Source organism: Lipophrys pholis (assembly GCF_963383615.2).
Source record: "Lipophrys pholis genome assembly, chromosome: 16".
NCBI classification, from domain to species: Eukaryota; Metazoa; Chordata; class Actinopteri; order Blenniiformes; family Blenniidae; genus Lipophrys; species Lipophrys pholis.
Window position 1 is genome coordinate 22,147,199 of NC_137634.1, and position 12,393 is coordinate 22,159,591.

Here is a 12,393-nt window from a genome sequence, read left to right on the forward strand (position 1 = left end):
GCTGAGCTCAGCTTGGTGCTCCAAATAAGAGTGGAAGATGCTTGTTAGTGGAACAAATGAATGCTGGATGTAGAAAGCTTCAGAAGAGCAAATAAAAGAGATTCACAGAGGATGGAAATGAGGGCAAACGCCACTACAAATAGTGAAAATATATGTTATTTCCAAGTGCTTTCCTTGTCTATTTTTTCAGGAAAACAGACCAAAAAACTGATAAATATACATCTTATGTTCAGTTTGACTCGGTACAACTGATTTTCAATGCTTACAAAGGGTCTTGCACGTTACAAATCAAGTAGGTTTGCAGCATTTGACTGACCACACCCTCAGGAATGCCAGTGGTTATCGATGAGAGTCTTAATATGGAAACTAATTTACCTTTCAGTCTGATTGGAGCATTTACTGCTGATTAAAATGGGAAATACACAGAGTGCATCTCAGGGAAAGAAGGAAAAATAAAAAAAAAAGCCTAAACAAAAAGAAGGCATCCCTGCCAGCTGACTGGTATACGGGACCTTTAATGCAGCTGCAGCTCTTCATTCAGATGCTGAGTGGAGCAGCGGAGGATCGCAGGAGGAGGAGGAGGGACGCTTTTCAAGGAAAACCAGAAACCAGACAGCTCCATCCTTATCTCTCTCTCTCTCTCTCTCTTTTTTTTTTTTTTAAAGAAAACACTTTGATGCAGGGATTCTCCACACTACCTGTGCTTTTTAAGGTGGGAGAGCTTCATCCTGGAGGCGGACTGAAGCACATTGCGACAATCAAAGCGTCCTGAATGATCGGAGCTCAGCAGCATCACATTGTATGAAATGCGTCACCGCGATCCGGTTTGCTCATTTACACACATCGGCTCTCCGCTCACGGACCGTTTCCCACACTGAGCATTTAACCAGGTAAGAAATGTGCTTTTCCCCCCTCTCTCTCGCGCTCTCTCTCATGGTTTCAGTAATGGTGCGCGGTTGGGATCAATGCAGGCGGATTTTGACAGTCTGATCCTGAAAACGCTGCTGCATTTGGAGGATTTGTGATGAAGGTCTGAATCCTGCAGGCCTGCACATTATAGATGATGCATTGTCCTCACTTTTACACTGTAATGCATTCAGAGCTGAATTGATAGCTGATGTGGTTATGATTGATAGGGTGGGATTTTTTTTCTTCATATATATATATATATATATTTAATATGCACACTTCTTGCCTAATTGTTTGGGATTTAGACTTTTTGTATCTTGGAGCTGCTATAATGAGGGGAGGTGGGCGGGTGTATGATGCTTCAATCTGTGGAGTTTCCCCAGCGGCTCTCTTGTGTCTCCTTCTCGGTGCAGGTAACCACATGCGCGGGCCGGTGTCACCGCGCTGAGCCCGGAGAGCACGAAGGGTACTGGGGGTCAGAGAGAGAGAGAGAGAGAGAAAGAGAGAGAGCGAGAGGCAGAGAGACAGAGAGAGAGAGAGCTGGAAAAAGTGGACCACATGACAGCCAGAACCGCCGAGGCCTCGGGACTGTCGGTGCCGGTGCACCGCTGTCACGGAGCCCTCACGAACGGCACCTGCGCGGAGCAGCTCAGCATCTTCCCGCCCTTCTCCTCCATCCTCGCGCTCCTCGTGCTGGTGGTCGTACTCGTGGGGATCGTCCTCGTTTCCCTGGCAACGTTCCACTTCCACAAGAGGAAGCTCCGGAATCGGAAGATCCAGCGCGCGCAGGAGGAATACGAGCGCGACAGTCGCAGCCCGGCGCGCGCCAGTGGAGGAGGCGGCGGCGGCGGGGAGCCCGCGCGGCCGTGCGTCATCGTGCGGCCGGTAAGACGCGCGGAGGAGGAAGAGGAGGAGGAGGAGGAGGAGAAGGTCTCGGAGGCGGAGGCGGAGGAGAACCCGGCCCCGCCGCCGCACGAGACGATTCCTCTTGACTGTTAACGCGGCGCAACTTCAGGGAACGAGACTGTGGAATAAACAGGAAAAGCAATAAGGCACAAAGAACTCCCCCAAACATCTCCGCTGCTTGTAGACCACGTAGAAACAGTAAACATGCAGAATCCTGAAGAGTGACACTCACACACTTTCCTAACTCCACTTAGTATTTATCCAACCGGTAATTCCTTCTGAGACTGTATTGAGTATTTGCCTGCTTTGATTCGTGGACCTCTTCCTCGCCCTCCCCGCCCCCCCTTCAGCCTAAAACGCTGTTTAAACCTCAAACATGTTTAAACTTTAACTCCTCACTGGGATGTGACACACGGTTGTGTTGAATTATTCAGAGCTGGCGACACAACACGGAGCAGAAATGGCGCTGATCTTCCTTGGCATGTCCTCTGACACACTACCAGTATGTAGTTAGAATATTATGGATGTTGTGGTGCTGTTAGGCGGCGCAAAGCTGCACATAGGCTTTAGAAACGCTTATTCGTTTTTGGAGTAGTAATTTCTTTCCTTCAATTAAGTGACTTAGCATATTTTGCATAAAAGTACTGTCCTCCAATGTCTGCTGGACATCTGTAGGTATAGCTCTAGTTAGCCTGACAGGATGCAAGACTTTTTTGCTGTAGTTATGCACTAAGGATTTATTTATTTAAAAGTGTCAGATAGTAGAATTTTAGCACTAATAGAGTATTTTAATTTTTGAGTATTTATAATGTATTCACTGACATGTAATAAATTGAGAATCCTTCCAATGAGGCTTGTGATTGAAGCCAATCCTTTTTTGTTTTGTTTTTGATCCTTCATATTGTATCATAGTGGGCCTAATAGAAACCATGTGACATTTATTATATGAATTCCTTGTAAATGTATGCCATTATGAGAGCTGGAATGTTTTGCAGTAACGTCATCTTTCTGGAGTTCATATAATCTGCCTTATACAAGGATATTATGTAATATTCAAAGTTTATAAATAAATACATATTGCGTAAATACTTTATGATAATCCCTTTAATGTGTGAGTTTCTCTTTGGGAAATGTGCTTCATGGTGAACTGAGGGGGGGGGGGGGGGGGGGGGGGGAAATACCCATCAACACAAGTCCTATTCAATATGGTGCAGGTGACACTTGATAATATGCAAATGTTAAATTGATTTCGATTACATCACTCCTTCCTCTTGGCAAGTACAAATAACCTTCCCCAAGGGAGATCCATATTTGCACACAGTATTGTGCACAGGGCCTCTTGAAGCTCTGGAAGTCTTGTCTATTAAATACAGAATCAGATCAGCTGCATACAGACCGAAGTCTCCTGAAGGCTTTGGGCCCCATCAATCTTTCTGTGTGATTTACGGGCATGAAGGTTATCCACCGACGTCCCACTCAAAAGCTCAACTTCTCCCTGTAATGAAGTTGCATGATGTCGCACTGGAGGTCAGTGGAAATGAGTCGGCGTCTGTCAGCGTGTTGGCGCTGCACCAGGACATCATGTTCCTTATTGTCCCCAGCAGGCCTGGGAATAGGACAAAATCCTTGGCAAGATGCCAGGCCGGAGAAGATGCACTGACAGGCTGCCCATCTATCTTATCTCATTGGCATAAGTGCGACAGAATGAAACCATTTATCTTCAAAGGAAAATTGGACGCACGTCGAGGAAAGATGACTAATGCATCTCACATCTGAACATACGTTTCCCTGTAAACGATTCACAGATCTGGTTCCTCAACACCACACACGTTTTAGCATGAAAACCTGTAATCTGAAGCAATTCAACCAAAGTGTGAGTTTGTCTTACATGAAAACAAATGTATTCCCTCCAATACATGTTTAGAATTTCATATTTCTCCATTCCACTTTTGCTCGATTTGTTTGTGTATCAGTAGAGGGGCACCTTGAATGCAGGCTGGGGGATTAAACTGGATGGCTGTCAGAGGCAATGAGGAAATGTCCAGAGATGGATGGACGTCAATGGCGTCTGGGTGGATATTGACAGTTCCAGCTAGATGAATAGTCAGGTCAATGACCAGGTACGGGCAAAGGTAAGTGGTCATGAAAGATGTCACTGGCACTGGGACTATCAAGCTCGCTCGGGATGGCAAGAGATCAGATTGAGCTCAGTATGATGGGGAGTCAATGGTTTGAAAGTAGGGGTGGTCTATGGATCGGCCAAACAAAATCAATTGATTCACGTAAAGAAGTCAGTGGCTTTTAAATCATGGGCTTCTAGAGATCTTCGGAGGGTCATGTCAGACATTGAACGGAGGTCACTGGAAAGGAATAGACGTGTAAATGACAAGGAATTGATGCTCCACCAATGGCAGGGATCACATAAATGTTCATCACAAAGAATGGATGGAGCTCAATGGGATAGAAAGGAAGGATATCCATTATGAGAATAGAAGTAGGCAAGAGGAAATCTCCAGTTTTGAATTGGTGGACATCAGCCTCAAAGGATTTATGGAGGACAGTGGCCAGAAATGAATGAAGGTCAGTGACTAGGAATGAACGGGAAACAATGGCTTAAATGAGTCGAGGTCAGCGCGGAGGAAATAATGACCATCAATGGATGGAGGACATCAGCTCGGAATGGACTGAAGTTGACAGCTAGAAATTAATGAAAGTTAAGTGCTAGGAATGGTTCAAAGTCAGTGGCAAGAAATTATAAGAGACCTTTGTCTTGGGAATGGTGAAGGTTATAGCAGCTGGAGCGGATAGATGGAATGAATGAAAGTCTACAGTTTGGGATGAATGAGGTCAGTAGTGGAAATAGGTGCACGTGTCTGTGGTTAAAAATAAATCTGGAAATTATGTTAGTGAGGTCAGTAGTTAGAGGAAGAGGATGGTCTGTTGTGAGAAATGGATATGGAGGAAAGCTCAGTAATGGTAGAGATGAGAAGTTGATAGGTATGGATGAAGATCCTCGATCAGTTGCTGTGAATAGTGAAGGTCATTGGAGATGATGGAAGTCTGTGATCAGAACATTAGAGGATGCTGTTTAGGATTATATGGAGGTCAGTGAGCAGGTTTGTGAATGTATGGAAGTCACTGGATGAGAATGGATGTTGGTCAATGAAGCAGAGAGAAAACAATTGACATCAGTCCTTAAGGATGGATGGAAGTTTGATAAGTAGAAGACGGAGGTTGGGGGTCAGTGATTGAGGCTGGCGATTGGCTGGAGATTCCTCTTATGTACAACCAAGGCTGTAAAGCTGCAGTAAAGAGAGAGGGTGGGCTGATGGAGGGACTTTTGTGATTTAGGTTTGCTGTGGGAATAGCCTAGTTATTGTATATAGTCTCATCTAGAATTAATGAGGCCAGTTTTCAGGGTTTTTCTGTCCCAGGAGTTCTGCTCCTCAGCGCTGCTGTTATATTTTCCAACGGGAGCTTGTTAGCCAGTGGATCGCACTCACTGAGGACATTTATTTACCGGGGCATTAAATGTAAATATCAGTAGGATCACAGTATCTCACTGGACTTTTCTTCTAAGTCAGTTTATGCATGCCTGCTTTTGGAATGTATGTTCATATCCTTGAATTGTTTACCACCCAACGCCCTCATTAACTTAACATTTTGGTCCTGCTGCTCGTATGAGTTTACTCTTTGACATCAAAAATTATTGCTTTGCTGTTTTTCTGCCTTGTCTTACGTGAAATCAATATATGTCAGCTTTGTTTTGTTGGTTGGCCATTTTAGTGGCATTACAATTAGGATTCTGATCGCTTTAAAGAATACTGATGTGGACATCGGACATTTGCAGCTCTATAAAACATGTAAATGAATAAATTGATTGTCTATTACTCAGTATTTAAGTCGTAGCCGAGATAATTGCTGTTTTTATTTAGTCTGCTGTGTTTTGTTTCTGCAAAGTGCTGCAGCCTTTATCAAAATAATCGACTAAAATACACAAAGACGCAGAAGTAATAAATCAAAAAAAAGAATCCCTAAGTCTGATCATCCAAAAGGAAAATGAAGCTTGGAGGTGGTCAGTAGGCTGGCTAGGTGTTTTCCTCCTCTAACAACTAGAGCTGGTCTCTCAATCAGAAGGTTGCAGGTTTGATCCTCCTTATATCAAAGAATCCTTGAGCAAAAACCCTCCAAACTGCTCCCAGTGGATGGACTGAGCCCCTTGCCTGGCAGCGTCCTCCTTTGCTGCATGAATGGGTGAATATGACGAACATAAAGCAACTCTGTTCTGACAAACAGCTTTAATATTGGTGTTGCTTATGCCTCACGTTTTGAGCATCAGCCGCGGGCCTACCTCCTGACCAGCATTTGTGGGATCATCTTGGTCATGCTGCTCCTGCCAGAGTCACCTAATCACTGCTGGTTGGAAGAATGGGATCTTGTCCCAACCTGGGACGCCGTCCCGGACAGACTTTAAAGACTTCGATCATCCAATCCCAACAAACAACGCCAGAGACGAATCAGTGCCAGAATGAAATGTTCTGCATTGACAGAAGAGATCTGGTGAATTTCACAGGGGAACAGCACAGCTCAGCTGCTCATCCAACTCATGCATGTTTATTACAGACGTGGTACCATTTAAAGGTTAGTAAAGATTCTTTATGATAATGTAGGATCTATGGATTTCCTCACTTTTTGTGGTTGGTTTATTTATATTTTTGTGACAACATGTCTAATCTCGTGCTAAAGGCTCCTGAAAAACTATTTGTTTTATCGAGATACAACAAACCAGCCCACAGGGTGTGACTGTCGGTGTGATGAGTGGAAAGGCTGTTACGTGTGGTGCCAGGAAGTAATGCCATCAGTCAAACAAAAATGCACAGGAGGGGAGACGAGCCGCTCGGACGGAGGAAAAGTGTGGATTTATAGCTCGGGATGTGCTCGGCTGTCAGGACGGGCTCCACCTCTCTGCACCTACAGCATTACAAACACCCAGCATGTAGAAAGTTACAGATCAGCTTGTTTTATTCCACGCATACACGCTCTGGCTTTCTGTAAAATACAGGGCGTGACTTTTGTATCAATCCAGGAGATTACATGCAGAAAACGGCGTGCAATGTTAAAAATCCTGACCCCAGGGGAGGGGAGTCTGAGCAGGAGACTCAGACTGTGTGTGGCCTCCTCTGAGCTCTGGTACAAGTCAACCCGGGTTATTACTGCAAGATCTGACAAATAAACTACAGGGAGCGCTAATTAATAGGTTCCCGTTTGCTCTCAGCATAAAATCAACACTGCCAGCATCCTCCTCCCAACCTGCCTGCTGGGGGGCATCAAACTTCAAGCGGCTGCACATTAACAAAACAGAGCGTGGGTGAAGATAAAAAAAAATAAAAAATACTGTGAGGATAAACAGGGCTCAGAAAGTTGGTGAAAGTTGTCGGGACAGAAACATTCTACAAGGTGAAGGGATGAATCAGGCCGGCTCTCAGTTACGGCTCTCTCATACTGATAAGGCTTCGCCCTCAACTTTTACAGCTGCATTAGCAGATTGGTACGGCGCTCCGCAGCTCGGCTCCGAGTGATGACAAGTGTCAGTTCAGTGTCAGGGAGAGAGGACACCGCTGCTCCCATTCTCACCCCTGCTGTCAGGGTTCGAGGTGGACGATTTGTCATCGCCGGAGTCTGTTTATATGCCTCATTACTGCAGGTGACTGCCAGTGTACCAAACCACCAACTCAGTGGGAGTCGCTCCTCCACTCCAAAGGCCAGGGAGGGAAGAAACAGCTAAACTTGATCCATTGCTTGGATCATTTGTCATTTTATCGTTTGTACTTTAAGCCTCAAGTGTCCTCAGTACTACAGTCTGTGGGATCACCTCGCACCTGATTATTTACACCGAGAAGAGTTGAAGCGTATGACGGTTAGAAAAGTAGTTCTCAGCCGGCACTGGATACACCCACACAACTTTGACGACGACGCTGATCTCTGCACGCAACTGACTTAACAAAACAATATGTTATGTGAGCTCGGTTAGAAAAGCTCTCATCCTGTTTGATTGTCATCAACAGCTATTCTAGTGAGGAGCAGGTCTGTTACTATTTCACTAATCACCTGTCTAAAGTTACTGTACCAGAAATTTATTTTTTTTAATATATTTTGTACAAAAGGTCTCATTTCAGAGACCATCACCACTCATTTGCACAAGTTTGCAACCTACAGTTGCCCAAATAAATCACATAAAGTCGCAATGTCTACGAACAAACTGGAATTTGGCATGTGGGTCTGGGATATCAAAACAGCAGTTCCAGTGAAAATATCAACATTTGACCGATTTAGCCTGAAAAAAGCCAGATTTTCTTGAAGACAGAATCTTCAAGCCACGAGAAAAGTCTGAAATGTTGTGAAACTGATTGTTGATAATTTTTCCAGTGCGAATTGAGCTCTCGTGAGATCGAGTGTACAGTACAAAGGGGATCTTGCCTCGGGAATCTTCGGACATTGATGTCAACAAACCCGGGTATGTTCTGCAAAATTTAAATGAATGGAAATACATGTTTTTATGAGTGCAGCGAGGAATTTCCTTCAGAAAGATATTGACAATGTATTAGAGATGCACATCAACAACTCTAATACTGGGTCCTAAATATTTAGATTTGTGTGGATTCTGGTAGAGGAACTTTAATGACTCCTCTAATCAAACTGTATCTGCAGACACTGTTGTGCATCAGCAGCAATAAGTAAATGTTAGTTTACCTTTATGTGTCGCATGTTGGTAGTTTATTTAATATATTTGGCTTCTGTTAGAACTCTATTAGTTTAGTGCTCTGCAATGAGTTCGTGTCTCGTATTCACACACCGTAACACTCTTCTAGGTTCACAGCTGGACACACTGTACGACATGAATCTAACAGACTTTGGGCCACGACAGGACGTTTGCTGTGTGCAGGTTGCACAATGAAAACTAGCTGAATCGCAGCCCACGATCTACGTGAATGTGCAGGAATAAGAAATCATAAGTGTCTGCCGTCCATTCATGGAAAAGAAATGAATGAAACATGAACGGCGCCCTCGCCAGCGTGGCATTTATGGGTTTGGAGAGAAATCCAAAACATCTATTTGGGTTTAACGCGGATCAGTACGTCATTTCATGCTGCATTTCTATTGGTCAGCTAGCTGACGTAGGTCGCAGCAGCAGCAGCAGCAGTCAGCATCGCTCCAAATATCTGACACTGTCAGAATGACAACGACCGTCCTTGAACCGGTCTCACAGTGCAACGTAGGACCACCGATTCGGACCAAAGATGTCGCCACGTTTCGCTCACGATTGTTTTATTTAATGTGCGACGGCTGAAGATCGCACAGCGTGTAGCGGATATTAAACTTTCAGAATACTTTCTGACTTTTTGCCCTGTGGTCCCTCTCCTCCGCTGATTGTAGCCCGCTGTGTCTCGTCAGCCCTCAGTCTGCCTCTGTGTCTCTGTTGGTCCGTCTGTATGCTTCGCCTTCGAGTTTACACCTCCTGAGTTGACCTGTTTCTTTTGGATAAAGAATAAACCCTTTAATTTGAAGATGTTCGTGTGTTTGGATCCTCTGTGCACGTTACTACAAGAGCTACTGCTTTTCCCCATTGTCAGGAGTAGTTTTCCTTTGTGGAGCACCTACAACAATAGAGCCAGTTCCTCCAACTGAATCAGATGGAGTGCTCGGGGCCATCAGTGATGAAATGTTAGTATTTCTCAAAGCGAGGGCAGCAGCAGCAGGTAGAAAAAGTTTTTGAACCACCGAACTTACTGATGTAACATTCCCTTAACTTCAATCGTCAGACTAAAACTCTGGTCATTATAACCCAACGTTATTGATCCTCGCTCTGTTTTATTACAACACAAACTCAAACTGGATCAAATATTGTGATGGCAGCCAGCTGCGTCTCTCAGGAGGGTAAAGTGATGAAAAGAAGTGAACCGGGCTTCCCTGTTGTGCAGAGATGAGAGAAACACTTGATAACTCCCCGTGACTTTGTGGGTGACGACTTTTACGAACATTCAAGACATCACTCTTAATAAAAGTACCAATTAGAGCAGCTTTAAAATGAATGTTTTATCGATTCCAGCTGAGCGAGTTAAGCTTCTCCTGCACGGACGCGGTACGGGGGAGTGACTCTCGACACACAAGCCAATGATTTCTATTGATCCATTGTTTATTCGGCCCGGCTCCAGTCCGCGTGCATATTCCCACGAAGGGCACGGCACCAAACTACAAATATGTTTCTAGAAGGTGAGATGGCTCCAGCTGATACCCTCCACTGAACGCTCCTGCAGAGGGGCTTTAAGATGAGATTACTGATGGATGGGGCTGCCGCCTGCAAACGCCGCTGCTAGATTTATGGCTGCACGGCTTCATGTCCTGTATAGTAATCCATTTGTGGGACACTGCATCATTTTTCTGACAGCCGAATTAGGGTTCCCTGTGATTGCTCACCACGTTTTTGTTTTTTCCCCCGTGTAAAAATATTGTGAGACGGTCACAATTCTGTGAAAACCGCAGCTCGATATTTAATGTAAAATTACCCCTCGACTTCAATTCCTGGGACAAAACGCCGTCATCAGAGTAAGAAGCCCAATTATAGTCGACATTTCTTTTATTATAGTGACGACAGACAACAAATTGGAAGTGAAGCTGAGATTGTGCTGCTGGTTTTATGGCTCATTCCAGTAAATTAATCACATACATAATATACTTGTCTTAACAAACATACTTCAGTTGATTTATGAAATGCCTCAAGAGTTTGACAGAACGCAGCATTTGAGTGCTTGAATTCTCACAGTAAATAATGCAACCGATTAAGATGCACTTGTCTTAACAAACATACTTTGTTTGATTTATGGATCCTGAACTGTTACAGTACAACCAATTCAGTTTCAAGTGAAAACAGATCGCCTTCGCGTTTTTGTTTCAGAAAGATTTCAAGTTCATACGGCAACCTTTTGAAAATGATGTCTGTTTACAATGGAATAGAATAGAAACGCTAGAAATGATGTCGTTTTGCCATCGGGCCACTAGTGGGTGCTGTTGGTTGTTTTTGTAATGAAACACAACACACATGCATGTGTTTCAGCCCAAGCGTTTTCAGAAATGTGGGTTTCCAGTGGCTCCAGACACCCAAAATGTTGCATTTCCACTTCAAAATGGGGCCTTAAATGTGTGTAATTAAAAAACAAAAAAACAATAATTGAACACAAAAACGAGTTAAAAACAAAAGAAATGATCAATAAATGATGTTTCTCCTCTACAATCACATATAATCCTGCTGCTTTGAAATTGAAAGGCCTCACAAAAAGCACAGACTGCTCCTGTTTGAGTTAAAAACTACAGTGCACAGCTGTTTCCGAAAACTATTGAACCTTGTCGAGGGAATTAAATTATATTTTACAGTTTTACCGAGTCAGACCGACACAGGATTTGTCGCCAGAAGAAAAACAACATCAGCACCGGATTTATTCCTCGCGTCCAGAATCAGCGTTTTGTTTTCTGAGGTAAATGACAATGAAGAAGAGGTCAGTCGTAGCAATGAACCGGCTGAGATTTATTAGCTGAGTCTTCGGTTTCCACTTTGATTTAAAGCGCTTGAGTTTCAGCTCATTATCTCTCGGGTCGCTGACTTTTACGGCTCCGGTTCATTCACGCCTCGCTCATAAAGTCATTTTCAGTCGAAGAAAAACTAAAACGAGCTGCTCCGCACCAGAACTGCACACGGGGACGCTCTCAAGAGAGGAAGAATAGAATCAGGAGCCACGTTCAGAAACGTCTGTGGACAGAAAACGCTGATGTAGCGATGCATTTTGGTCATAATGTCTCCGCTTTACGATCTGAGGGTCTGACTTCACCCCTGAACGCGATCACACACAAAAATGTCATCGCCGAGAGGTTGAAGAAGCTCAGAACACAAATCTGTTTGGCATCAGCAGAACCAGCACATTTTTCATGAGCGCAAACCACCGACAGTGTGCTACTGCTCATCCTACAAATGCACGCTCCTTAGGAATATAGAAGCCTTGATAATCACAAATGAAACAATAATTTCCTTACTTTATGGGACTTGAGCAGACTTGAATGGTGGGATTGGGTTTTTTATAGAAACTGTTAGAACGAAATGCCAGCGTTGGTTTGAAAACAGTTTGTTGGTTTGAATATTTCCCATGGACTGACAATAGGAAAACGTCTACAAGAAAGATCATTAAATACATTTCCTCACTGTCGTATTGAGTGCACCAGAAGGCCGAGACCAGAGGACCAATGAGAGGGTGGTGGACAACACAGCTCCAGAAAGCTGGACTGTGTCCATGTGCAGTATACATTAGTACATTTATTGGCTGTTTTTAATGTACTGAAGCGTTTCCTCCCTCCCTCCTGTCCTGATTTATTGAAGCCTGAGTCTCTAACCCTTTGGGTCCGCTCTATTGAAGAACGCTGCATTTATTTTGTCAATTTGAAATAAACATATTTCGTCGTCCTGCTGGGAAACAAATTACCTGAACATGATGCACAAGCAGCTTCTCGCATCAAATCTGTGATAAACTTCAT

The 12,393-nt window shown here is 44.1% G+C and overlaps 1 protein-coding gene across 1 annotated transcript; it reads left to right on the plus strand.

Moving 5' to 3' along the window:
- The first annotated feature begins 546 nt into the window (after positions 1-546).
- Positions 547-2,910, plus strand: LOC308121968 (uncharacterized protein). Its single transcript, XM_080483533.1, has 2 exons — positions 547-890; positions 1,323-2,910. The coding sequence occupies exon 2, from the start codon at positions 1,468-1,470 to the stop codon at positions 1,906-1,908; it is 441 nt and encodes a 146-aa protein (XP_080339659.1). The 5' UTR covers positions 547-890; positions 1,323-1,467; the 3' UTR covers positions 1,909-2,910.
- The last annotated feature ends 9,483 nt before the right edge of the window (positions 2,911-12,393 follow it).

Bases quoted from the DNA above. Each gene is read 5' to 3' on its own strand.
- LOC308121968 (XM_080483533.1), top strand. From the start codon at position 1,468: ATGACAGCCAGAACCGCCGAGGCCTCGGGACTGTCGGTGCCGGTGCAC.